The sequence below is a fragment of the Adelges cooleyi genome, unplaced genomic scaffold (assembly GCF_023614345.1).
Source record: "Adelges cooleyi isolate 19-005CV unplaced genomic scaffold, UGA_ACOO_1.1 ACOO_flye_CR_arks_rails_tigmint_CR_PRNA_41, whole genome shotgun sequence".
Lineage (NCBI taxonomy): Eukaryota > Metazoa > Arthropoda > Insecta > Hemiptera > Adelgidae > Adelges > Adelges cooleyi.
The window spans coordinates 4,592,740-4,617,786 of record NW_026096090.1 but is presented as its reverse complement, the minus strand read 5'-3'; the positions used below and the strand labels follow the sequence as shown (position 1 = coordinate 4,617,786).

The following is a 25,047-nucleotide window of genomic DNA, read 5'->3' as shown; positions in this document are numbered from 1 at the left end:
CTGGAAAGTGAAATCAGATACATGATTTAAAAAAATAAAGTTATATGTTTGTCAATTTCAAAGAATACAAACTATATTTTCAACTTTAATGACAATTATTAGATTTTTCTTAGCTTGAATTGTTGATTTCCACATAGCTTACCTACAATGTCTGAATTTTCCAAAGTTAAAATATTAAAACCACAAATTAAGTCAAAAAACAATTTTAAAAACCCCAAACGGTTAGTGATAGTACTCGATAGTGATCATACATATTTATATAGGTAAATCATCCTATTAAATGAAATAATTAAAATATATTCAAATAATGCCAATTTAACGTGAAATAATATATCATTAAAAAAAAAATATATAAAAAAACTAAGATAATTTTTATTCTATGTAGTGATCATAATTGTACAGCTTAAACAAAAAAATTTGAAATAATTAATGTCTTAATTATTTGTACATCAGTATCGTATGTGTGTGCACGTTAAGAAACTAAAGCGTTAAGAGAAGTCGGTTAAGACACTGTATAATGAAAAAAAAAACTGTCAATTTAAATTAGGGTTGAGTATAGAGATTAGATAGGCACTAATTATTAAAAAATACTTCATAAATAACAAAAAATGAACTTTTATGGTGTAAGTTTTCTGTTGGCCACAGGCAAATTAATCGGTGACGGCATAGGATAACAGTCTGTAACCAATGGTAACAATAATAACTACTTATTGTATTAATTAAAGACAGAGTAGATAGAAGTAGCAATCAATCTTCTAAACGGACACGCGTCGGTTATGATTTCACTATAGTATTGGCCTAAAACAAATAATTTACATATATATAAAATAAGTCAGTAAGTTATTTAATTGAAAATAAACAGTAGATATATACGTCAACAAATTTTTCAACAAAAAATATGAAATGTATCGTTATCACCACACACAGCGGTTTGAAAAAGATCTATACTCTACACATACAGTTGATTTAAAATTGAAACACTGGTTCAATATTATTACTTTTTTATAATACCAATTTGTTTTCACATATTAATCGTAATTAAAAACTAACTTTTATATTGTTACAATTATTTTATAATATTGTAAGTTATTGTCCATTTTAAGTGACTCTAAAACCTAAAAATAATTGTTTATAAGACCAGTCACAACGAATTAACAATAATATATTCGAAAATCTATCTGAAACCCTTGGGCCTCAATTTGAAGCAATCACCTACCTTCTAAATTATATTATATTACAATCAGATTTACATAATTATTTATTAAAAAAATAGTTTATAAAATTCTTATCTTATTTGTCTAACTTTTCTATTTTAAATGTATAGTCTACTGTATTCAATTATGTATATCAACTATTTTAATAAAACCCTTACAATGGCCTTTGTTGCCAAAGGGTTTTACCCAATAATTAAAAAAAATATTGTATATTAAAATGTGCAATTGATAATAAAGAATATACTATAAAACGTAATTAATGAATTTAATATAATGTAATATAACATATTAAATTCATTATGCCCGGTGGTCAAGTATTCTTATCATGTATAGTCGAAGTAAAATACTTTCGTGGTATCACAATATCGGGTTAACTGTTGTATGATTCTTTAATTACTTTACGATGTCGGGTATGTTAAATTCGGGCTAACCGTCTAATCGTAGTAATTGTATATTCGAAGTAGATTATATTCGTGGCAAATGACTGATAAAGCAATGTCGGAGTAACTACGAGTCGTGGCATGCAACATTCGTGGTAACTGTAGCAACCCCTACCAGTCCATTTCTTAATAGGTCTGAATTGGGCTGAAGTTCATAATTTGTTAAGAGTATCCTTATCAGTTATGACTGTTATTATGTTATCACTACGAGTTTCAATAAAACATCAAATCTGAAATCAATCCAACAATTATAATACTATATTATAACCATCGTTTTATAATATTATTTATAATGACAATCAGCGTTTAGGAAATTAGTAATTAGAAATAAAAAATATTAATGTTTGCAAATAAATAAAGTATGATACTACTATCTTCATTTGTTTCAAATAAAATAGGTTTAAGCATTTTTTTGTTATAATCAACAAGATTTCTTTTGTTTAAAATATAATACTATGGGTGGATGTTGCAGTTGGTGTAAGGACGAAGACACCTATGGTGTAAGTAGAAATATGTGCAACTATTATTACTAGAACCAAATTAGTTATAATAAATGTTCGATTTTACAATTAGGGAATAGATCAAGAACGTACTCACCTTTTAATTGATCCTTCATGTAACAATACAAGTATTCAACGTGCTACTGAAGAATATCATTATGGTTCTTTACCTAAAGAATCGGAGGAGCAAGCTGGATTAAATCGTATACTAGAAGAAATATCAGCGTGAGTTTATTATATTTTCAACCTACAATTTAAAGCAATTTACTTAAAAGTAGCTTTTTTTTGAGAAACAAAATTTTACCTATTTTCTTAAGTTCCTAAATGATTTTATATTTATCAAAGTGCTATTAATTTAATAAACCCAATAATATTCTTATCCTTTATTGTTTATATCTTAATGGAACGAGTACATTATGCATATTTTAAATGCGCTTATAAATTTTAGTTATATTATTATTTTAATTTATTTATTACTTAACATCTTTCTGAAATAACTTGTTATTTTGAATAATTTTCTAAATAAAAATGTTATCAATATTTTATTTACAATATTATTGATATGTAACATTTATGTACTATTTATATTGCTTTTATAAGCTTTATTATAATTTTATTTATTAGTTATGTAAATGATACCTGGGTCTGGTTAAGAACTAGTTTAGTTGACATCCTAATGTTATAAAAAATCAGTTAAGTAATTTTTTTAAATATTTTTTTAGAAATGTAATTGACGTTGGAGCATTACACAGCTGTATAGATCAACAAGAAGTATTAGAACGCCAAAATCACTACAATGCAAAACTACAAAACTTGCCACTTTCATCAGTCGCCAATACTGTTGTCAGCTTAAGACAAGCTCCAGCATGTTTACTAAAAGATATTCCAGGTCCTGAGAGAGTATTATCTCGAAACCTTGATTTACCAGATAACTACCGCGACATATTGGCTCGAGTAATTGAAATACAAAGACTAATTTCCATTATGAGTGTGGAACACAAGGGTGATTTAGTAGTTGAATTTTAAATGGGAGACATCAACAATAAGATATATTCAACTTATAAAATTATTTATACATTATTATTATTATTATTATTACATAAACATCTAAAACATGTGAATATATTTTGAAACAATTTATTTTTGTTACAATAATAATTTAATTTTTTTGTAAAGGAGGAACATGGAAAAAATGTAACATAAAACCTGTTCCCATAAATAAGTGTAAAATTATAATTAAAAATATAAAAGCAAACGGCTTTTGGCCTAACGAAGGTATAATAGATGATACAATAACATAACCTGACAATAAAGTACCAGTTGCTACTAATAACCATTGAAGCCAATTGATCTGAATAACCCATAAAATTGATATTGGAATAAATATTGAGAGTGAATAACCATAAAGGCACAGCAATTCCAAATAACTGAGGTTAAACTGAAAAAAATTTAGACACATGCAATTAATAAAATGTAATAATTTTGTGTTGACTAATTTATTAACCAATTTTATGTAACAAAAATAAAATGAATTTTTGGTAAACATAATTTTTAGCACTATATTTAATTAATCACACATAACAATAACTGGTTGAATACCAAAGTTAAACTAAAAATCAACTGAGTAAGTTATAAAAACTACTATTAAAGAAATAATTAAAAACATTATATGAAAATTTAAATTTTCGAAATTATGAATGAACATTAATATAACCATTTATACTTATTTTTTTTAATTACTAGCACTAAATTCTTCATACATTTTGTTTTCATTAAATCATTGTTAAAATTAAAAAAATTAGCTATAACATTTTCTCTATCTAAAATTTAAGAAAAATATTCCTCTTAAATAAATTTGCCATGTGCACTAATTTACGTTTTAAGATTATTTTAAAAAACTACTATATCTGTATTGAATTTAAAATTCGGCATTTATATTTTCCAGGTAGCATAACAAAAACAATATATACAACTTGCATTGTGAACAAATATTGCAATAATTTTTAAAAATCAACAAATTTTAAATTTAATAAAACTGAAGTACAGGGTGGGGCAAAAGATATTCATCGGTTTTGAAGGGCTGTAGAAAAAAAACTATTCAACTTAGAAAAATGAGGTTTATATTGTTCGATTCAGTAGACAATCTAGTTTTTTACATCAAGTTTTAAAGATTACATCACTAAAACAGTGACCATAAGCGCGCAAACCACCCCACGTATCCCCTCAGAGAGACCAGGCGATCGGGGACCATTTGATCAGGGATAATTAGGGAGGAAATAATGGCTTACCCATTCGAATGTGCCGACAAGCGGTTGAAAACTTCAGAAATCGCCTTCAAGAGTGCATCGTTGCTGATGGTTGCCATTTTAGTGATGTAATCATTAAAACTTTGTGTAAAAAACTAGATTGTCTACTGAATCGAACAATATAAATCTCATTTCTCTAAGTTGAATAGTTTTTTTTTTCTGCAGCCCTTCAAAACCGATGCATATCTTTTGCCCCACCCTGTATTAACAAAAGTCAACAATGTTATATTTTGTTTCCAAAAGTGTAAAGCTATCATATAACTATAAACAAAACAGGACACTTTTGGGTTTTATACTCAAAAATAACAGATGTGAGGCTTTTTCATACGTTTATTGTTTGACTCTTTCATTTGTATTCATAATATAAAATGCCTAAAGTTTTAGGTGTTTATTTATTACTACTTTTTCAAAGCAAACTGTTCTATTTACACTACAATAGAAGCAAATTTAAAAATAAAAATAATTTATAAAGAAATTATAAAATATACCAATAAATCCTACACGTGACATTTGCCATACTTAAATGGTATTTATTTTATAAGATATACCAGACATTTTTTGTCATGTAAAAAATTATTGTTTTGGTAGTCATAATTATATACTAGATATTATTAAATGTTATGAATTATATTTAATATTTTTATAAATGTAATAATATGTATTTATTTATTAGCATAACAATTTACTTGTGGTTCCTTATACTTGACAAATGCCCATAATACTAGAGGTAGTAACCAAGCATACACAAATATTGCGGTAGCTGCTGATGACACAGCATGAAAGTTATACTTCCAATGGTACTTATTATCAGCTGCCACTTGAATATAATTGGCAACATTTCCACTAATGGCTATAGAAAATACTAGGGTTAAACATATCCAGAATGGACCATATACATCAGGTTTTGCTCTGATATGTTGTTGTAAATAGTTAACTCCGAATTTTGGAATCAAAGCTCCTTTTATACGTTCAATTACATCATCCGACGTGACATCAAAATATTTTTGAAAGTATTCAACAGTGTAAATTGGATACTTAGGTAATGGTACTTCTGTAGGATTTGACAAAGGAGGCATTTTTTTGTTGTCATTCATTTGATAATCCATATCTAAAAACCAAGATGCTCTACATTATACTGGCGGAGATCAGGGGGGGGGGCTTGGTATACTAAAAAACCTTAAAACATAAAACCAATGCTTTTTAAAATACCTACCCTTTTTTTTAGTAAGAGATTTGTTGAAATAAAAATAAATATAGCATTTATTTTAAGTTTTAAGGTTTTTAGAATCTCAAGCCCCCCCCCTGATCTCCACCAATGGGCGTACTATAATTACTTTGAATGAATATCAAGTTTATTGAGTTACCACTATTAGTAGTATGATATTTTTGCACTATAAATTAAATAATTTAAGAGCCTACCAATATTGATATTTACTCAATAATTATGAAGATGTTTGTTATTAAATTATTAAAGTTGTTAAATAAATACATTTTTGTGAGAAGTTTCTTATTATTTTGTATTAATATGCTCAACAACTATGCATAGTTTTCACTTCCATCAAAAATGTATTTAAAGATTAAAATTAGTGTTAGACTTAAGAGTCAATGACTTTCAAAATACCCTCCCAATTATTTTTCTATTTTAACTTAAAAACTTGTGACATAAATCATTAACTTTGATAGGTTGATTTAATATTAAACTTTATCTTGTTATTAAGTAGTTAAGTCTTCAGAAATAATTTAAGATGATTAATTAAATTTCCTTTATTAAATTATTGGCAAAATTTCTTACCTGGCGATTCTAACATACTTAAAATGTTTATTTCTTGTAATAATAGGTACTCATGAGATATCTTTATAATGTATCGTATTTTATTTTTGTATAAAACAATGTGTTATTTTTATTTTTCAATTATGTTTATTATTAATTAGCAATTTGCAAAAATAAGTGGACATTTCCAAAACTCTAAAGAAAAATTAAATTGTTATTGCTTATTGTAAACTGCAAAGCTTATCTCAAAATATGCCATAGATTATTGTGATAATATAAAATATTATGTGGTCGCCACTCATACATTATTATAATTCTTATCATACAAATTATCAATATACAACTAAACAACCTAACCAATGATACCACTCTGAACATTTTTCGTTGTACAAGTTTTTAGGTTAATAGGTTATCAGCTCCTTGTTTTTAATTCTTGTTTGGACACGATAAGGCTAGGAAGTTGCTTGCTGTTTTCTTTAAAAAAGGAAAAGGATACGATACTTTGTTTTTTCGAATAAAACTTAGCCACATAACATATTTTTTTACATTTTTATTTTGTTTATTATTTATTAATTTATTTATTTTCATATGGTATGGATCTTTAATTTTACATACTGAAATAATTACTTATTAACTATATTATTTATTTATTTGTTTAATGTTTTTTACAGAATACTATTGATCAGTTAAAATGGTGATTGGATTGCAGCCTCTGGAATTTTCTGATTGTATAACTGACAGTCCTTATTTTCGTCAAAAGTTACATGACCATGAAGAAGAATTGGAAAAAACCAATCGCCAAATTAAACGTTTAATTAAGGAGCTTAAAGAATTGCTGAATGCGGCTAAAAGTAAGTCGACCATCAAATTTATGTATCTTCGATAGCTTTTACTTATGAGTATATGTATTGATTGAAATTTTTTTAGTAATTACTGTTTTGACATTGACAGATAAACTAATTAATTATGTTGGTAATAGGTACATCTTATTTCTGCAAATAATATTAAAATGTTTAGGTAATATTTATTTATACTGACTACAATTTATATTAAATATATTATAATACTATAACTTTTAATTTTTTTTTAAATGCATTTTATAACCAAATTATAAATTAAAATTCTATTTACCATGAATCTTAGCAACTATAACTCTCCGAACGTAACTTGAATGATAGGTAAAATTCTTATGAACATTATGAGTAATTAAAAACTACTTTGATTAGAAAATAAAATGTACATTTTAATATTTAATTGGTTTTTATAATGGTAATTATTAAGTTTGCAATGTAAGGGAAAATATAGTCTGAAAGAATCAGATGTTTGTAGCTCTAAGTTTATTTTTGTACATTAAAAAAACTTTTAGTTATAAAAAGTGTTACAAATTTTTAAAACATTCTGTAAGGTATAAATCTCATGTAAATCTCATTAGTTCATAAAACCAGGTTTTAATCAAATATTTAGACAAAAAATTTAATTAAATTAATGACATGATTTTTAAAGCACAACATCAAATTTAAAATAACAGAACAATTTCTAATAATAACTTAGTATATTTCAATATGAGTTAATAATTTGGAGTTCCAGGATAATAATGTGTCCAAATTAAAGTAAGGTACTGTGTTGCTTTAATGATAGTTTGACTTCGCTTAACTATTAAAAACTTAATTTTTTGACCTACAATCATTATCAAAAGCTATAATAAACACCTTCCTTTCTAGAAGTCTCAACTTTGTGTAGCCAGTTTTATGGCGGGTTCCCACAGTGCATGAATCACGAACGTGAGCCACGCTTTTTGTGTGATGAGATTCTGTGTGAACGCAGTTGTTAAATTTGCTTTTGTGAGTAACCGCACAAGACCCAAGCGTGAACAGATCCAATAAGTTTGATCAGTCGTGAGCAATCGTTCGTGAAGTCAATGTTTCGATTAAACTGTTTATAGAAATAACTTTTGTGAGAATGACAAACACAAAGGATGTGAAATATTCACAGTTTGGTCTATTTGTGAGTAGTATGAACGCAAACTAGCTGGCATGGCTCACGTTTGTGATTCATGCCTCGTAAAACCCAGCCTTATTTGAATCCCCCACGGGTATGAAGTTTTCAGAATAAATGTAAATGTTCCGATTTCTGGTATTTTTATGTGCTGGAAAAATTGTGTAGAATTTGTAGTGAGAAATAAGATGTATAAAAAAAAAATGACTGAAATAACTAAAAAATAAATTGTTGTTGTCTTATGACCTAAACTTATCACTAATTACTTATCACAATGCATAGATTGCTAGAATAACTAAGTATTGAAAATAATAGTTTATATCAATTAATCTATATTTTAATAAACATTTAAAGTATAGATGCAAGGCACAATTGTATTAGTTAAAATGTTAAAACAATACAAGTCAAAACCGGTTTTTATAAAATTCCATAGTTTTTTAAATTTTATATATATTATAAGATTATAATAGAGTGTAATAATTTATATTAGCAAGATTTCTATAACTTCCGAGACGAGAAGATGTTGTGTACACTACTTAAAAATTCAATAGAAACAATTTTTTAAACTACTTTGAAAAAAATACTATAAATTCTGGTTTGTCCTTCCTCTTAGAAAATACCATAATTAGTAATAATTAACAACAATGAGGTGTAGAGGATTTGACGTTAATTAAATTATTAGTAAGTATTGTCATAACAAAATTTTAATATTATATTTGATTTGTACCTAAAAATATTTTATTATTCGACCGTTAGTCATTTAGCTATAAACTTAGATTATGACTTGTGACTTGAAAATTCATGCACTTATAAAACACCAGTATTAAATAAGACTTTTAAAGAAATTCATTAGAATAGAAACATAGCAATGTTCTGTATTATTTATTCTTAGTACCTATACTTTATTTGATTAATAAAAACTATACGTTTCTATATGATTTTTGTCACTAGTTTGATATTTTTCTGCAAATTAAAAATATTGTTTTAGTATTTTTGGCGCTATGACTTATTTTCTCGTTAATATTATTCAGGACCTACCCAGTATCCATGTTGTATGCCCAACACAGATACATTGTTGGCATGAAACTAAGAAATAGCTGTAAAAACTTCGACATTTAGTATTCTGTGTTCATTTAAAATAGGTATAGGTATATGTATATCGTCATTCTGCAAATTGTCTTGCTGTCAATCATTGCCCAATTCATATGTTAATTATTTTACGTTTACTGTATTAGTTAGCGTGTAGTGATCTGTGATTGCGGTACTATGTAGTCTAGCAATCGAACAGACTTGCTCTAGGTTCTTGTTTTTAAAATAATGATATTTTATTTATATTTTGTTAAATTAAAACAATCGTATTAGTTAAATATTGCATACAATTTGCGTAATTTCCAGATACCACCTAAAATGTTAAATGATGTTAAATTAAAAACATGATCAAGTAATTTTTATTAGACTCTCCACTTGTTCAATGTTCTAACTTCCAATAATACAGTATATCAAGCTCATTTTAAAATACTCGATGTTTATTATTATTAGGCATTTTTATTTATTTGCAAAGATAATTTATTATTATTGAAAAACGATATAACAATTTTACAATTGCTTATGTATTTTAAGTTTAAACGAACAAATTTGATATAATGGAAAAGATGCAATATTTTTCGTGTACTTCATAGGTAATGGACACATTATTATTGTCAATATATAGACGTTATAATAACAATATGTTAGACGCACATCGATAATATCACCACGCGCAGTAGGTACTTGACAAAAAAGAAACAGGCTATTGTAGTTTGACCTCGTGTTTCTTTGAAAGATATCGGTGCCTATTTTTTTTGGTATACTGACACAAGAGACGCTCGTTTATACTGCTTAAGTACAAATTTATTTTAATTACTTTGGTTGGTCATTTGATGGTCATATTTAAACACGGAATGTAAATTTAGAGAACAAGGTAGAAATAGAGGGATATCATTAGGCAAATTTTCATAGATTTTCACTTCTTAATATTAATTTAAAGCTAAAACTGATGTTTTTTATCGTTGCTTTTTAGTAGTTATTTTTTTCATCAGATTATCTTAGAGTCCTTGACAACTTTTTTTACTAATTAAACATAATATATTATATAAAATCTAATGATACTGCAATTTTTGAGAAAAAATCATAACTGTTATTTCAATGTGTTTGGTACTTAATCATTAATTTTATAGATTAAAAAGATACATTTTTTTACTTTTTTCCTAAAAAATATTTCGATAACAGATGACTTTTTTCCTCCAAAAAGACATCCTCTTATTTATAATTCTGCAACTTCGTAATAGATTATTGGTGTAAAATCCTTTTTAATATTAACTTAAATTGAAAAATAGTAATCTTTAAACAGTAAAAATTGTTTAATTTTTATAAATATGGTAATATATACTTTGAAGCGTAAAGTTGAAATTTTCAAAATTGTCCAATAGTCCAAATATATTATAATAAATTCTTACGCCTACAGGCTACAATCTATAAAAATTCTTTAATCAAATTTAAAGTTTAAACAAACTTGGATTTTATATTTGGCATTAATTATATTTCATCCTTACAAGTATGCAGTTTATGAAAATATAATAATGGAGCAACACCAACAATAGAATTGTGAACAAGATCAAGATATTGGAACAAAATCTTTCTATTTTTGTATCAATAATTAAATTTGTATTTTTGTATAGTCTTAAACATAATGTTTAGTTCTAACTTCTAATAATTGTTGATATAGTTTTACAATCAATTTTACATGTAAATAAAAGCAGATAATATTTCAAATTAACTAATTTTGCTAAATGCTTAATTATTGTTAGTTTTAAAAATATCTAATACTTAATAAATAGTTATAATATTTTAGCAATAAAAAAATGCATTATCGTCACATTTTTTAAACATAATAAATATTCCTGATTATTTTATATTTGTGAATCATCACAATGTATTAACAGGTCTTGAAGGCCCAACGCTGCTAACACAAGATGGTGTTTTTCTTTTATGAATTCACTATCTGGTCTGTCGCCAGTGAGGGATAGCACGGCTTCTTTTCACCAGAAGATATCTTGCCCGGAAAATATGACTGAGACACACTAACCCCCTAACCCAGTGGTTACCCGTCCTATTATTTTATATTCATGATAAATATTACTATTTTATTAAATTACCTTTTATCATTAAAACATCAAACACCCAACTTTAAATTTGTAGGTATTTCGAAGGCACCTTTAATACATTTTCAGTTTTTATTATAAGTAGTCGTGCTTATCTAAATTCAAAACTAGTCTTAAATGAAATATTAAACACAAATAAAGTAAATAGTAAATACTAAACCAAATCGAATTAGCTTTTATAAGTAAATACATTTGGCCATTATGTTGTTTTTTAAACATGCGACTGAGGTATTCGTTAGTTTTGGCTTAATTCAGTAAAATTTAAATGGCTTAAAGCCAATATTCTGTTAACATTACTATGAGTAGTTTGAAAACCTAAACACGACAAAACTAGATCTACTTATGATTTATAGGTGTCAAACGTGAACGTTTCTTCTTACTTCTCATTTATTGTTTTGCATTCATTCGTGTTTCTTATAAAAATAATGTTTAAAAATTAAAGCAATACGTACATTTTTTTTTACTGCAAAAATTTCGATGACTAATTTTTATTTCAAATATTTGTATTGTAATTACCATGTACAGTACAAATAAATATTTTATTAGAACATCGTTTCAAGTGTATGACGTGAATTCTGAATTAACAATGCGTGTCCATTACATTTATTTTACTCGTACATCAACATTATTCATAATTGGAATGTTTAAATAAGTACTAATCGCAGTCCACTATACTATATTATATTTATACATACAGCGTGTTTCAAGTCTTCATCCGATTTCAAACATTTATATTTATTTAAAAATTGAAGATATAAGGGTGGAATGAAGTAAAAAATATTCTTAACCCTTTCGTTCCTCTGATTTTTTTTTTCGAAAAAAAAATCCACAACTTTTTTACGTATTGGACTGATATTGATTATCAATATAGCTGTGTCGATTTTTTATCATCAATCTATACTAGAACTTGTGCTTAACGACTTTTTTGATAATGATAGTACGTTGTTAATATTTTATTCGATTTTTAAAGTTAAATCCTCGTACGAGGATGTCGGTGACGAAAGGGTTAAAATAATCATGTTTTAAATAGTTTGGTTACAAATGTTCAATATGACTCCCACAGGTCGCCCGACATATATCTTTACGGTATTCAAATTCTTCCCAAACGTTGCTGATCATATCTTGTGTCACGGCATTCACAGCCTCTGTAATCCTGGTTTTGAGCTCTTCCAAGTTTGTAGATAATGGTGGTACATAAACTTTATCTTTTACATAGCCCCATAAAAAGAAATCAGACTTTGTAAGGTCTGGGGAACGTGGTGGCCAGGGATGAATCCCCAAATCATTGTCTCCTTTACGCCCAATCCACCGTTGAGGGAGAAAACACTTTTTGTGGCGGAGTCGCCATTTCGAAACCAACTGACGGCAGTTCACTAATCATTGCAGAATTTATCAGCGACATAAAATAAACTAAAAATAAACTTGACTATCCCTATATTTTCTTTCCATTAGTAGATGGGTCGCTAACCTGCGATTAACGATTGCTGAACTATATCAGTTCGTAATCGGATGAAGACTTTTGAAACACTCTGTATCTTAAGAGTTCAGTGTGTGCTGTATAGAATTCGATTTTTTATAAATCTTTTATATCATAATTTATATCGCACATTTGAAATAACTTTGTAATTATGAATTTATAAAATTACACAATTTTAAAAAACTTTGAGAGAACAGGAGAGCCTACAGAATGCTAATCCTTGTTTTTGTTCTGAAATACTACATGCCGCCTATGCACAAGAATCGTAACCCACTCGAAACCCATAAATTTTTTATGCAAACTAATAAATAAAAATAAATGTTTTTTAGAGTTGTGTCACTATTCTAGTATATAAGCGATGTGATGCGTCTTATTAAATATATTTTAATTAAAAAAGAGAGTTTATGCTCTTGCCTCTCAGTTGTACAACTTTTATTATTGTACATGATTTCTGAATAATGTAACGCGCAGAATTACACCTTAAACGAGCATGTATAATGTTTGAAGTACCTTCGCCTTTCTTTAGCAAATAGCAGGTATCCTTGTAAAATATTTTTGGATTTATTTAGTATTAAGAGATAAATCTGTCACTTTGTATGCTATGGATTTCCATAGGAGGGGAATTTTTAAAATTGTTGTTCTGGGGCGCAAAATATCCAACAACGGCTCTGCTAAATGTCATAATTTCGGTAGTATACAGTGCTTATCAAATGGTGTAAAGCGATCCTCAGCCATCTATGGTAATATGTCTATCACTGATAGACATAAGACATCTGATAGGCTGAGATTTGATTAATTTTTTTGGAGGGGCTAGCGTTTTTCTTCTTAAAATGACCCACAGGGTTTCACACGCGAATTAAGTTAAATATTAGTTATAACTAAATTAAGGAAGTATTTCAAATATAATCCTTATTAAGTGTGTTAATCTTTTAGTTTTGCATTAATAAATAAAATTAGTGTTTAATACTTTAACACAAAACATCAAACTTTACCGAGTACAAACTATATGACGTTTAATGTTAATAAAGAATTAGGATGTGATTTTTGTTTTGTACTCATTATTTTTTACTTTATTATACTTTTAAAACAAACCATAATGATAAAAGTTTAGTGTAAAGTTAACTAAAGTAATGACGAAATTCAACCGTCCGTGTATTAGTCTCTTCACGAGTGTTTGCTGGGTGATAGATATTATATTATTATGTTTTAAACGCGACATTGATGACGTGTTGTCTTTAAACCGTTTTGATTATGTATGTTTTATTTTATTTGTGGTCTTAACAGATTTGTCTCGAGCTCAACGTCTAGTTTCCAGCTCGTTGCAACAATTCGATTTCGAATGCATCGGCACAACGCAAACGGACGATGAGTTGGTAATCACACGGTCACTGGCCGAATTCGGTCGGCTCATCTCATCCATCGAAGACGAACGAGACAGAATGGTCAGTATACGAGACGACGTGTGAAACATAATATTTTCCGTCATCATTGGTTACAGTAGGCCTAGATACTAACCTTGTATGCTAGTGAAAGTGTGACGACGACGAGGAGCATGACAAATCGGAGGGGCCCAATCGAGTTGAACGCACGTTATAGGATACAAGATAATATTATTGTTGCGCTTATTCTGCCTTTTCCTACGAAAACCGTCACCGTTTTTCTTACAGCGGTTAGCAGGAAATATCTATTATGAATTTCTACACGCGAGTTATTTTTTGGGATTTTTTTTCGTCTGCCCCCCTCTTCCACTTGTCGATTATATGACTTCCATGACCGCGTTGCAAATCAACCTTATGTATAATATTTTTTGATAACATTTTCCTGGTATAGCATAATTTAATCTAAACTATTTTTTAAAAATTCAACACTTCCAACAGGGCGCAATGACCTCCGTTTAAAAAGAAATGTCTATGTGCAGTAGTAATCGTTTTTTGGTCTAACCCCTGTGTGGGAAATTAATTTTTTGTGAAGAAAATAATAATCCCTAGTCCCATAAGGTCATTTTTCACCACAATATATAAAAAATAATTTTATATTCAAAATATTACCTACTACTTTGAAGCTTATAAGTTAGGTTAAGTTATAACTATTTAATTGTTTTGGTTATTTTTCAATAATAAAAGTATGATGGATTTTTTAAATTGTTAAAAGAAAATAGTAACGTTCCTATGTATTTCATTACATTTTTTAATTTGCTGAACATTTTGACTGGTCGATTACAAAATGTATAATACTTTGTAAAAAATTAACAGAAATTTACTTATTTAAAACGTTGGTGGGGCAAAGTCGACACTTCAGCTATTAAGCGGCAACCAGAGGTTAATCTGTGTTTTTCGCTGCTTAATCCTGGGTGGTGATCACCCGGGATTTTTAGCGTTGGCCTATTGCATGTCAACACCCTACGTGTTCCACATCTACACAAACCTTGCCAGCCTAACCTAAAACCAACAGTTAATGACCAAAGTTTCCGAAACTTAGAAAAAAAGATAGCTATGTAAAAAATTGGGTTTTACTCCGTCCATGATATTTTTAGAGCGAAAATTCCTATTATGAAACCGAAAGATTATGACATTTTGTAGGGTACTTCATATCGGTTTTTAATATAATACATTATTATTTATTTGACTTAATATCTAATGTTCAAAAAGAACTTTTTTTTTTTACCTTTATAGTGCAGTTATAATTTTTATATAAAAAATATTTAAAAAACAGATGACATTACCTCCAAAATAGGACCATCTTTTGGTTTTATAGTAGGTGTAATGCTCTGAATCCATCACGGAACCATTACAAACAAATTAAAAAATCGAGTTTTTCTGCTAGAAATGAATGAAAACATGGTTAATAACATCCTATTTTGTTTAAAAAATATAATGATTATAGTTATAAATATAATTAACAGTTTTTTTTTACTTTAGTTGGCCAGAGCTTATGACCAATTTATAATTCCCCTCGAAAACTTCAGGAAAGAACATATTGGCGGAGTAAAGGTAAAAATACATATTATTAATAAGTAAGGTGTTGTGTGTAGTAATGGTGTTATGTTAAATTAAAAAATTAAATTTTAAATTGCTTCAATTGTTGAGTTTTACTTCTGTTATACTTTAGGAAGGAAAGAAAAAATTTGAAAAACAAACTGCTAAGTTTTGTCAAAGCCAAGAACGGCATTTGAATCTCTCTACAAAAAAACAAGACTCTGTATTGCAAGAGGTTTGTGTTATCTTCGCAACTAATACTGGTTTAATTATTATAATTGAATTTAAATTAAATAATTGTTTACTTTTATGTTGATTGTTAGGCTGATGCAACATTAGAAATGGAACAGAGGCATTTTTGTCAAGCCAGTCTAGAATATGTTTTTTTGCTCCAAGAAGTACAAGAGCGAAAAAAATTTGAATTTGTTGAAACCGTAAGCTATATTTATAATTAATTTTAACTAGTGATAAGATAACATAATATATTTGGATAGTATTTATAATATTTTGTTTTTTTGTTAGATGTTGGGTTTTATGTTCAGCTGGTTGACATTTTACCATCAAGGTCATGAAGTTAATGAAGATTTTAAACCATACATGCGTGAACTGCAATTCAGGATACAAAAAGTAAAATATTTATAAATTATTACCTAAAAGTTAAGAAACAATAATATTTTTTTCTAGTATGATAACATAGGTAATTTATAACTTTATTTATTTTTGTTTGTGTGTGTGTGTGTGTGTAACGTGCATGTGTGTTGCTGTTACTAACAGACTCGAGACAATTTTAATGAAACTCGTGACAAAACTGAATCTCTTATGAGAAAAATGCTTGAAATGAGACAGTCTGTAAGTTAACCTAAATTGTAATTAAAAAATAAACCTTAATACTAAAATAAAAAAAATGTTTATAGAAATTTTTAGAAGCTAATATTAATAATCAGAAAGTAACTCGAGAAGGATATTTATTTCTCCTGGAAAAAAGTAAGTAACGTGCTTAAGAATTAATTTAATGATCATATGTATATTGTGTAACATTGTCATTAGACATTTAAAATATTTATTCAACTTAATATACTATTTTATATATTTACAGAGTTACCTGGATTTAAAAACACGGGACAAGCAACAAAATGGTTACAGAATAAATCATTAGGAGGTAAAAATTACAATATATATAATATATAAACTTTTTATATTTTTAATTATTGACTAAAGGTGGTCACGCTTCTTTTTAGATGCTCTAAGTACAACTACTTGGACTAAACATTATTGTATTTATCTAAGAGAAACAAAAGAATTTGAAATGATTACATTCAACCAACTAAATGGGAAGTTTGTAAGTGTTTATTGAGGGTAATTATGGTTATTTTTAATTATTAGTAAACTTTTTATATTGTAGCATACCTCAGAAAAAATGATTATTTCTTCCTGTATTCGAAGAATGTCAGATTCGATTGATAAGAGGTTTTGTTTTGATCTCACCAGTGATGACAAGTATAAATTGTTATTAATTAATCAAGATAAGAAAATTTGTAATGTTATAATTGCATTATTATTTATATTAGGCCTGGTGTAATATACACATTTCAAGCGTTATCAGAAGAAGATCGTAAATTATGGATGGACGTCATGGATGGCAAAGAACCAGTAAAAAAAAAAATATATATATATAAAGATAGCCAAATAATAATTATTCCGTGTTGTCTGTAATCCATTTTAAACTTTTTACAGGAGTATGGTTTACCATCTGTTACTACATTAAATAGTGATAATAATATTTTTTTGGATGATGCTGGTTTTAATTTTGTTAATAAATGTATTCAAGCAGTTGAATCTCGTGGTAAAATATAAAATATTATTAATGATAATTATCGTTAAAACTAAATCAACTATAACGGTTTGTTTTAGGATTGGATGAACAAGGTCTGTACAGAGTTGGTGGAGTTAGTTCTAAAATTCAAAAACTTTTGACTATGGGACTGGATCGCCGAAAAACCACTAACGGACTGAATTCTCTTAGTTTTCTTGATGACCCAATTGAATGGGAAACTAAGACAATAACTAGCGCATTAAAACTATTTTTAAGGAATTTGCCTGAACCACTAATGACATTTAAATATCATAACACGTTTATATCTGCAGCAAGTAAGTTGTCATTCTATTGGTTTATTTATTTTGTCATTGTTGTGTGTTAATTTTTTAAATGTTTATTGTTTTTAGAACAAGAAGTAAGGTTAAAACGTATCAATGATGTACATATACTTCTGCATAAGATACCAAAACCAAATTTCAACATGTTAGAAGTTTTGATTAAACATTTATGCAAGTAAGTTCTCTTTTACAAATTAATCTTTTAGTTTTGACTTTCGGTGCAATTACAATGGTTTTTTAATTATGTATTTTTTTTTGTGTTTCTGGACCAATAATATCTTTTTAACCACTGGACCTGTTTCTTCATGTAACAAACCTGTACATAAATTTAGTGCGTGTATCCTTAATGTTAAAAGTCCAAAAATTGAAAACGTTAACTCCTTCCCCTTCAAAATTGAGAAAAAGACCCTACAAATTTACATATTTTCTAACTTAATAATATGACACGCTATTACTTTTAAAAAATAATCAAATTAGTTCCAAACTTAAGTAGGACATTTTTAAGATACTGCTCTTATACAGTGAAAAATCAAAAATTCATCATTAGCTTTTTCCCCAAAAGGGTAGAAACTAGGGGAAATATTCTATCTTTTGTTTATTTAAACTTAGTCATAGGACTTAAGATATAAAATTTACGACTGTAGATGGACTAGAGTAGGCCTATGACTTAAAAAAAAAATTCAAACAGTAGTTTGTATATAATTTAGTAGCTGTGCCTGTCAGCAATTTTTTTTGATAAATTAATTTGATCAATTTTTGTCATAAGGTACATTTTTTTCTCTTTAATTTCTATTAGTTTTTTACAATATTTTGTAATCGACCAGTTCAAATATTCAGTAGACTTAAAAAAAATTGTAATGAAATACATAAGAATGTAACCATTTTCTTTTAAGAAATCAAAAAACCTGTAATCATACTTTTATTATTCAGAAATACTCAAAAATCAAATGATTATAAACATATTTATGAACACTAAAATTATTTATATTTAATAATTAGTTTTTACCATCAGTAGTTTTGTATCAAATAGTTTATTTTGAAGTGAATTTATCACTTTCGGTTACAACAATTTCTGAAGAACCTTTCTGGCCCCAATATGTTCCCACATGCTGATTTTTTTAATAATGTAACTAATAATATTATTTTTATATTTTATTCAGTGTTGTAACTCATAGTGATCAAAATTTAATGACTGTGAGTAATATAGCCGTATGTTTTGGTCCGACACTCATGAGGCCTGAGCGAGAAACTGTTGCAGCTATAATGGATATTAAATTTTGCAATGTAGTAGTGGAAATACTTATTGAAAACTTTACAAAAGTATTATTTTTTTTATTAACCAATCATATTACTTTATTCATACAAACATTTATATTTTTAGATATTTAAAAATGAACCTGATTTGGAGATGGAATATGAACCTGTACCAGGGCCTCAACAACCTTCCTTATCTCAAAAAGTGAAATATTCACCTGTAGCTCCAGCAGTCACTCAAGTAAAATATAATTTTAGAAATCAAATCTTCACAAAGAATTGAATACCTTATAAATTAAAATAAATTTTATTTTAGGCCATTATAAAATCCTACTATGATGGACCAATGCTCAGTACAAGTTTGCACAATGTGAGTTCCACAACGCCCACTGTTCCATCACATAACGTACCTATACCAAATGCTAATAGAGTAAGTTACATGTTTTTACTATTTATTTTATACTCATTAATTCTAACTCAAAACTGCCCTCTTCAATAAATTAATCAAAATTACCAAGTATTATGAAAAAAATATGATTATTGAAATAGGTAATTTTTAAAAACATTATACATACTTTATTTTAACTATTTTTTTGTTATCGATTATCCTGATGCCTAAATTTACCATTAGTAATTAGTGGTATTTAATTAAATAGTTAAAATACTAGATTACAACTAAACTAATCATTGATTCAAATAGCAAAAAGGGAATATAATATACACTGTTTGATATGTTAATTGCTTTTTTTAAAATTGTCATGTCACTTATTATACAATTGTATTATTTTTATTTTCAGTTAAGCCTCACATCTTCTACTTCAAGTGCATTGTCAGAATCTAATCTTCACACTCTCTCCTATAGTAAACCATTAGTGCACACAAGTCCAAATAAAAATTATTATTTTTCTGCCGACACTCAAAACACAACTAATACTAGCTCTAGTAGTTCTAATGAGTCTGTGTGTTCAGTATATTCGTTGGAAAACTCACCAGCACAATTATCTAGAGCGCCGCAGAAATCTAAAAGGAGTATTAAAATGGGAGTACATTATGCAACGAGTTACAGACATCAAGACACTGTGTAAGTACATAATTAATTTTGGATTGCTTGAGCATGCTAACATGCTTGTCAAAAAAGGCATGCTGGGATGTAACACGTTATTAACAAATAATAATAACAACTAATACTACATTATTTATTATAATAAATTATATTAACACTAATCCACTAATACATTTTTTTTTTTTTTTGGTGTTGGAAAATAATTAGCACTCATTTGACGTCACTAGTTGGTCGCACTAGTCCTCCGTCATTCTTAACATTAAGGTTAACAATCTTTATATACTGTTTTGTTTTTCAACTCTCATAAATATAAATACTAACAAAGTGAGAATAGTTGTGACTAAAAATTAAATCTACAATTTTTAATATTTTCCACAAAATATGTAAAATTAGTTTTTTTTTTAAGGCGCGCAAATCCAAGTGGCTTTAACAATTGATGTTTTATCTTCTATAAGTCCATAAGGAATTTTAGTCCCTAGCGTAATTGTTAATAATCGTATGATTTTTTTTGTTTATTTATTGTATTTCTTATGCACATATTACTACATAGAACATACTATATATACTACATTAGAACGGTTTTTATGCAAACCATGATGTCGAAAATTAAAATTTTTATTTTAACTCTAAAACTATTCTATTTATTAAAAAAACTAAATGTTTAAAATGTTTTTTGAAAATTTTAAATTTATGACGTCATGTTACTCACAAAAACTTTCCATTTAATTACATAACTTTTTACTAACGACCTGTCGGAATAGAGAATCCATCAGGAAACCTCCCTTATAGAGAGGTACTTTACATGGGCTGCCGAAGCTATTTCCATTTCAGATTTATTACTATGATAACTTTCTTTTTCAGTAGTTATCTATCTACTAACAATAATGTAATAAGAAAATGTTTTAGTTTTGAAGCAAGTATCAGTAGTATATTTTTGTTTCATTATTGTATCTGATCCAACAATAACTGTCAAACTAGTGGACTGATTTCTTCGTATTATAGTCAGCCCTTACAAATATTATTCTTTGGAATCAATTTAAAGACAAAAACAAAGTAAATATCATAAAAATTTATTTATATATATATATATATATTATTTTGTACTAACCAAATGTGTTAAAACCTATCATAATTAACATGTTTGTTTAAATGTCTAATGACTTTAATTATAACAATTACAAGTTAAGTATAGTAATTCATAACTTCCAAAGTCACAGCTTTTTCTCCTTGTTAATCCACAGTTTGCTATTCTTTGCAATACTAATTATAAATAGCTTTATTAATAAGTCTAATAAACACATTTATGCTCACATGTCATTTACTATATACACAGCAATATTATGCTCGTTTTATGTTTGTAGAAGAGTTCGTACTTTGTATGCATGTCTCGGAGAAAATGATGGTGAATTATCATTTGAGCCAAACCAAATAATTACAAACGGTATTTTTTTCTACCAATACACTACTTAATTTAGAACTTAAATTTTAATTCCTATATTTATACTGAGTTTTAATGGTTATTTTTTCAGTGCGACCTTCGTGTGAACCCGGTTGGCTTGAAGGAACTCTGAATGGTAAAACTGGTTTGGTTCCAGAAAATTATGTTGAACTTTTACCATAAAAAAGTATGAGTAATAGTAAAAATGTAAAAAAAAATCCTACTTATTAGGACACAATGACATTTGTATATTTTGTTTTATTTCTTTGTTATTACTTTTTGTTATGTAATTGGGCCAACATATCATTTGTTAACACGCACAAAACAGCCAAGTTACCAAAGAATATCCAAAACAAACTAGCACTATGACCAGTTTATCTTTATAACTTTCTAATGCATTTACATCACTTAAGTTATAAATTGTGATCTCAATATCATAATAATTTATTCGAGTACAAACTAAAAAATTACAGAAAATATAGCAACAATTTTTTTTTTTAAACTGGCCCATTATTTTTAACATGCTCTTTTGTTCTTGATATTTTACTAGTTCTTTTCATATATTTATTATATCTAATAACTGTCTGATTAAAAAAAAAATATATATATATATAAAATTCATATCATTTGTGTATAGATCATATAAGCAATTTATTATCTGTGTGATATTGTGACTGAAACACCAATATTTATAATAATTTTATAAAATAAGGTTTATTTTATTTCTGGAAAAAATAAAAAATTTGTTTATAATTAGACACGGTCTACGTTATTTTTTTAAATTGCTGTTTGAGAATTTGACACGACAGTTTTCATTCCTTCTTCAATAACACTAAGACAAGATCTCCAGCTATAGAATGAGTCCCTTAACATTTGCCAACTTTGTTTACTAAATGTACGGTACATGGTGCTTGAAATATTAACTTTTTTTGCAGCCTGATCCATACGTCCTCTTACCAGCTTGGTTCCAAAAACTAAAATGTTTAAGATTTTATTTATATGTTCCACTAAATAAAAGGTTATATCTTTCAACTTACGTTCAAGTAAAAATGGTTCAACTTGATCCACAGTAATTTGCACTTGCTGTTGTATAGTTTCAAATGATATAATGCTATTATCTTCAGCTAAACTCATTACAGTTAAAAGTTTCATTTTATGAATGTTAGCTTGATGATCCAATCCTAAAAACAAATACAATCTGTTACCAGTGGTAAAATTGACCATCATTACATGCTTGAAACTCAATGATACGTAAAGCCTTAATTTTCTTAATATGAAGGCTTCATTTGTCAAGCCATAAAAATGTATTTAAAATAAAACACCATCTTATCGTTTCATAAATTAGCCAAATACATTATTAAAAGAAAAAAATATAAACAATTTAAACTAATCAAAAATTCAAATTTATCAGACAAATGAGATTTTATTGTAAAAAGTTATTGATAAGTTAATGAATTTTCGTTTCCATAAATTCTTGTAACAGTATAGTGTACGTGTTACCACATATACTTAGTTTTACTTTTAGATGGTTTTAAAGCAATCGGTTTTAGATAATTTTAATAGCAATTACTAAATTGAAAGTATGTACAATATATAATTAATCAACTTTCTAAAATATTACCTAAAGATTTTATTAAATCTTTGTGGCCTTTGTAGAAATCCAAGTAGTTTGTTAAGCTACCAGAAACAAATATATTCAACAGTTCATAAAGCGGTGTATTTTGTAAGGCTACAACAGGAGTCAAACTCAGTAATGGTTCAAATAAAAATGTTTTTGGATCAGCAATAGCGGAAACAATACATCTTTTAGCATCATCTTTAGCTTGTTTTCCATCATCGGCAGTATAATTCCGAAGGAGCTCAACCATAACTTCTGCTGCCAGTTCACTAAAATTATACTAAATTATATAAAAGACAATTAAAAATAAATAAATGTAATAATATACCTATGGCCATTTTCAATCAATGCACCATGCAACTGTCTAAGAAGTGTTTGTTTTTGCTTTTTTGTATGTGTTATAGAAAGAAGGGATTTATTCAATTTCTCTACCCCTTCATAGACTAATAAAAGTTGCTTAGTACGTTTTGCAACTTCAATTATATCTGTATATAACTGAAAACGAGCTGACAAATTTGGATCCACGGTACCATATAACAACCAGAGACTATAAAATATGACAAACGTAATTATTATAGAACATACATTTTATTATATAACTATAGTTAGTTTCTTACGTTTTAAGAATTATGACACTGTAGCGGTCTTCCTCGGATTTTGATAGTTTTTGACTAAATAAAGTTACTAATTTGCTCTCTGCATCCATAGTTCCAATACCAATTACAACAGAAACAATCGAACATAAGAAACTCTCGATATCGACATCAGATAAATCTGCCTTCAGGCATGCATCACACTTAGATATAATTTCTAGCATATCATCTTCAATGCTTTCTGGGCTTTTTTCTTGCAACGTTGCACCAATACTACGCAAATATGATCTTAATTCCAAAGCCTATAACAAACATTAAATTCATTTGTGAGAAAAACAATGAGAGCATTGTCCCTAAAAGATAAAAACAGTAACACAAATTGATACATTTTAAGTAAGCCGTAGAAACAAGATTCAAAAGTTTAAAAAGTAAATAAAAAATAATTAAAAAAATATAGAGATATACTTTTCATTTAACTTGGACGTCAAATTTAAATTTATGATAACAGTAACTTGAAACATAGGTGTTAAATTTCCAATGTATTACCTAAATTTAGTAACAACAACTATGCAACTACTACTACAGTTAACTTATAATAAAACGATGCTGAGTATCACATGCATAAAATTCTTACTTGTTCTTCGCGTGACAATTCAATGAACGTTGGAGGACCGGCCATAATATAATGTGTACTTTTTTGTAAGTTGTAGAACAAATATAAATATTAAGTATGCTTTAACCAAAATCAGAACTCTCAACAATATAATAAATGCCGTAGCCCGTATTCAGATTCCAGATAAGTGATCTGGCGATGCGATTTGTATTTGTGATTACGAGTTTAGACTTGGCCAATTTGGTATATTTGGTGGTGTGATTGTTTACGATACATCGTTTTCTAACCTCATTCTTTAACAGCTTTCATTCAACATAATTCCAATACGCCGTAAATACCAAATAGTTACAAAAATAAAAATTATTAATTATATATATTTTACCGGCAAAAATTTCGTTACTCATTTGGCTTAATTTATTGTATATTTTTATAATTT

At 27.5% G+C, this 25,047-nt stretch overlaps 4 protein-coding genes across 4 annotated transcripts; 2 read left to right on the top strand and 2 right to left on the bottom strand.

The window, feature by feature from the left end:
* Positions 1 to 1,872: 1,872 nt before the first annotated feature.
* Positions 1,873 to 3,275, top strand: LOC126841971 (uncharacterized). Its single transcript, XM_050578800.1, has 3 exons — positions 1,873 to 2,154; positions 2,228 to 2,379; positions 2,877 to 3,275. The coding sequence occupies exons 1-3, from the start codon at positions 2,110 to 2,112 to the stop codon at positions 3,178 to 3,180; spliced, it is 501 nt and encodes a 166-aa protein (XP_050434757.1). The 5' UTR covers positions 1,873 to 2,109; the 3' UTR covers positions 3,181 to 3,275.
* LOC126841970 (protein YIPF1) lies at positions 3,207 to 6,471 on the bottom strand. The gene is made up of 3 exons (XM_050578799.1): positions 6,253 to 6,471; positions 5,147 to 5,568; positions 3,207 to 3,592 (listed from the first exon to the last, which is right to left on the bottom strand). The coding sequence occupies exons 1-3, from the start codon at positions 6,266 to 6,268 to the stop codon at positions 3,314 to 3,316; spliced, it is 717 nt and encodes a 238-aa protein (XP_050434756.1). The 5' UTR covers positions 6,269 to 6,471; the 3' UTR covers positions 3,207 to 3,313.
* A 187-nt stretch (positions 6,472 to 6,658) lies between these two features.
* On the top strand, positions 6,659 to 22,460 carry LOC126841966 (rho GTPase-activating protein 26). The gene is made up of 23 exons (XM_050578796.1): positions 6,659 to 6,822; positions 6,903 to 7,082; positions 14,188 to 14,345; positions 15,822 to 15,893; positions 16,012 to 16,113; positions 16,202 to 16,312; positions 16,401 to 16,505; positions 16,653 to 16,727; positions 16,793 to 16,862; positions 16,975 to 17,037; positions 17,117 to 17,217; positions 17,281 to 17,375; positions 17,447 to 17,528; positions 17,613 to 17,721; positions 17,790 to 18,026; positions 18,102 to 18,207; positions 19,193 to 19,352; positions 19,414 to 19,527; positions 19,603 to 19,716; positions 20,084 to 20,367; positions 20,557 to 20,613; positions 21,711 to 21,790; positions 21,879 to 22,460. The coding sequence occupies exons 2-23, from the start codon at positions 6,923 to 6,925 to the stop codon at positions 21,968 to 21,970; spliced, it is 2,547 nt and encodes an 848-aa protein (XP_050434753.1). The 5' UTR covers positions 6,659 to 6,822; positions 6,903 to 6,922; the 3' UTR covers positions 21,971 to 22,460.
* LOC126841967 (eukaryotic translation initiation factor 3 subunit M) lies at positions 22,414 to 24,894 on the bottom strand. Its single transcript, XM_050578797.1, has 6 exons — positions 24,633 to 24,894; positions 24,023 to 24,300; positions 23,734 to 23,952; positions 23,409 to 23,674; positions 22,825 to 22,968; positions 22,414 to 22,761 (listed from the first exon to the last, which is right to left on the bottom strand). The coding sequence occupies exons 1-6, from the start codon at positions 24,675 to 24,677 to the stop codon at positions 22,565 to 22,567; spliced, it is 1,149 nt and encodes a 382-aa protein (XP_050434754.1). The 5' UTR covers positions 24,678 to 24,894; the 3' UTR covers positions 22,414 to 22,564.
* Between the last annotated feature and the right edge of the window lie 153 nt (positions 24,895 to 25,047).

Coding starts and splice junctions, on each gene's coding strand:
- LOC126841970 (XM_050578799.1), bottom strand. Junction 3,593..5,146: donor TCAAGTATAAGGAACCACAA/GTAAATTGTTAT, acceptor AATTTTTTTCAG/TTTAACCTCAGTTATTTGGA.
- LOC126841966 (XM_050578796.1), top strand. CDS start 6,923: ATGGTGATTGGATTGCAGCCTCTGGAATTTTCTGATTGTATAACTGAC. Junction 15,894..16,011: donor AACATATTGGCGGAGTAAAG/GTAAAAATACAT, acceptor GTTATACTTTAG/GAAGGAAAGAAAAAATTTGA. Junction 20,614..21,710: donor CCGTCATTCTTAACATTAAG/GTTAACAATCTT, acceptor TTATGTTTGTAG/AAGAGTTCGTACTTTGTATG.
- LOC126841971 (XM_050578800.1), top strand. CDS start 2,110: ATGGGTGGATGTTGCAGTTGGTGTAAGGACGAAGACACCTATGGT. Junction 2,155..2,227: donor AGGACGAAGACACCTATGGT/GTAAGTAGAAAT, acceptor TTTTACAATTAG/GGAATAGATCAAGAACGTAC. Junction 2,380..2,876: donor ATACTAGAAGAAATATCAGC/GTGAGTTTATTA, acceptor ATATTTTTTTAG/AAATGTAATTGACGTTGGAG.
- LOC126841967 (XM_050578797.1), bottom strand. CDS start 24,677: ATGGCCGGTCCTCCAACGTTCATTGAATTGTCACGCGAAGAACAA. Junction 23,953..24,022: donor AGTGTCATAATTCTTAAAAC/GTAAGAAACTAA, acceptor CATATTTTATAG/TCTCTGGTTGTTATATGGTA. Junction 22,762..22,824: donor TGAACCATTTTTACTTGAAC/GTAAGTTGAAAG, acceptor TAAACATTTTAG/TTTTTGGAACCAAGCTGGTA.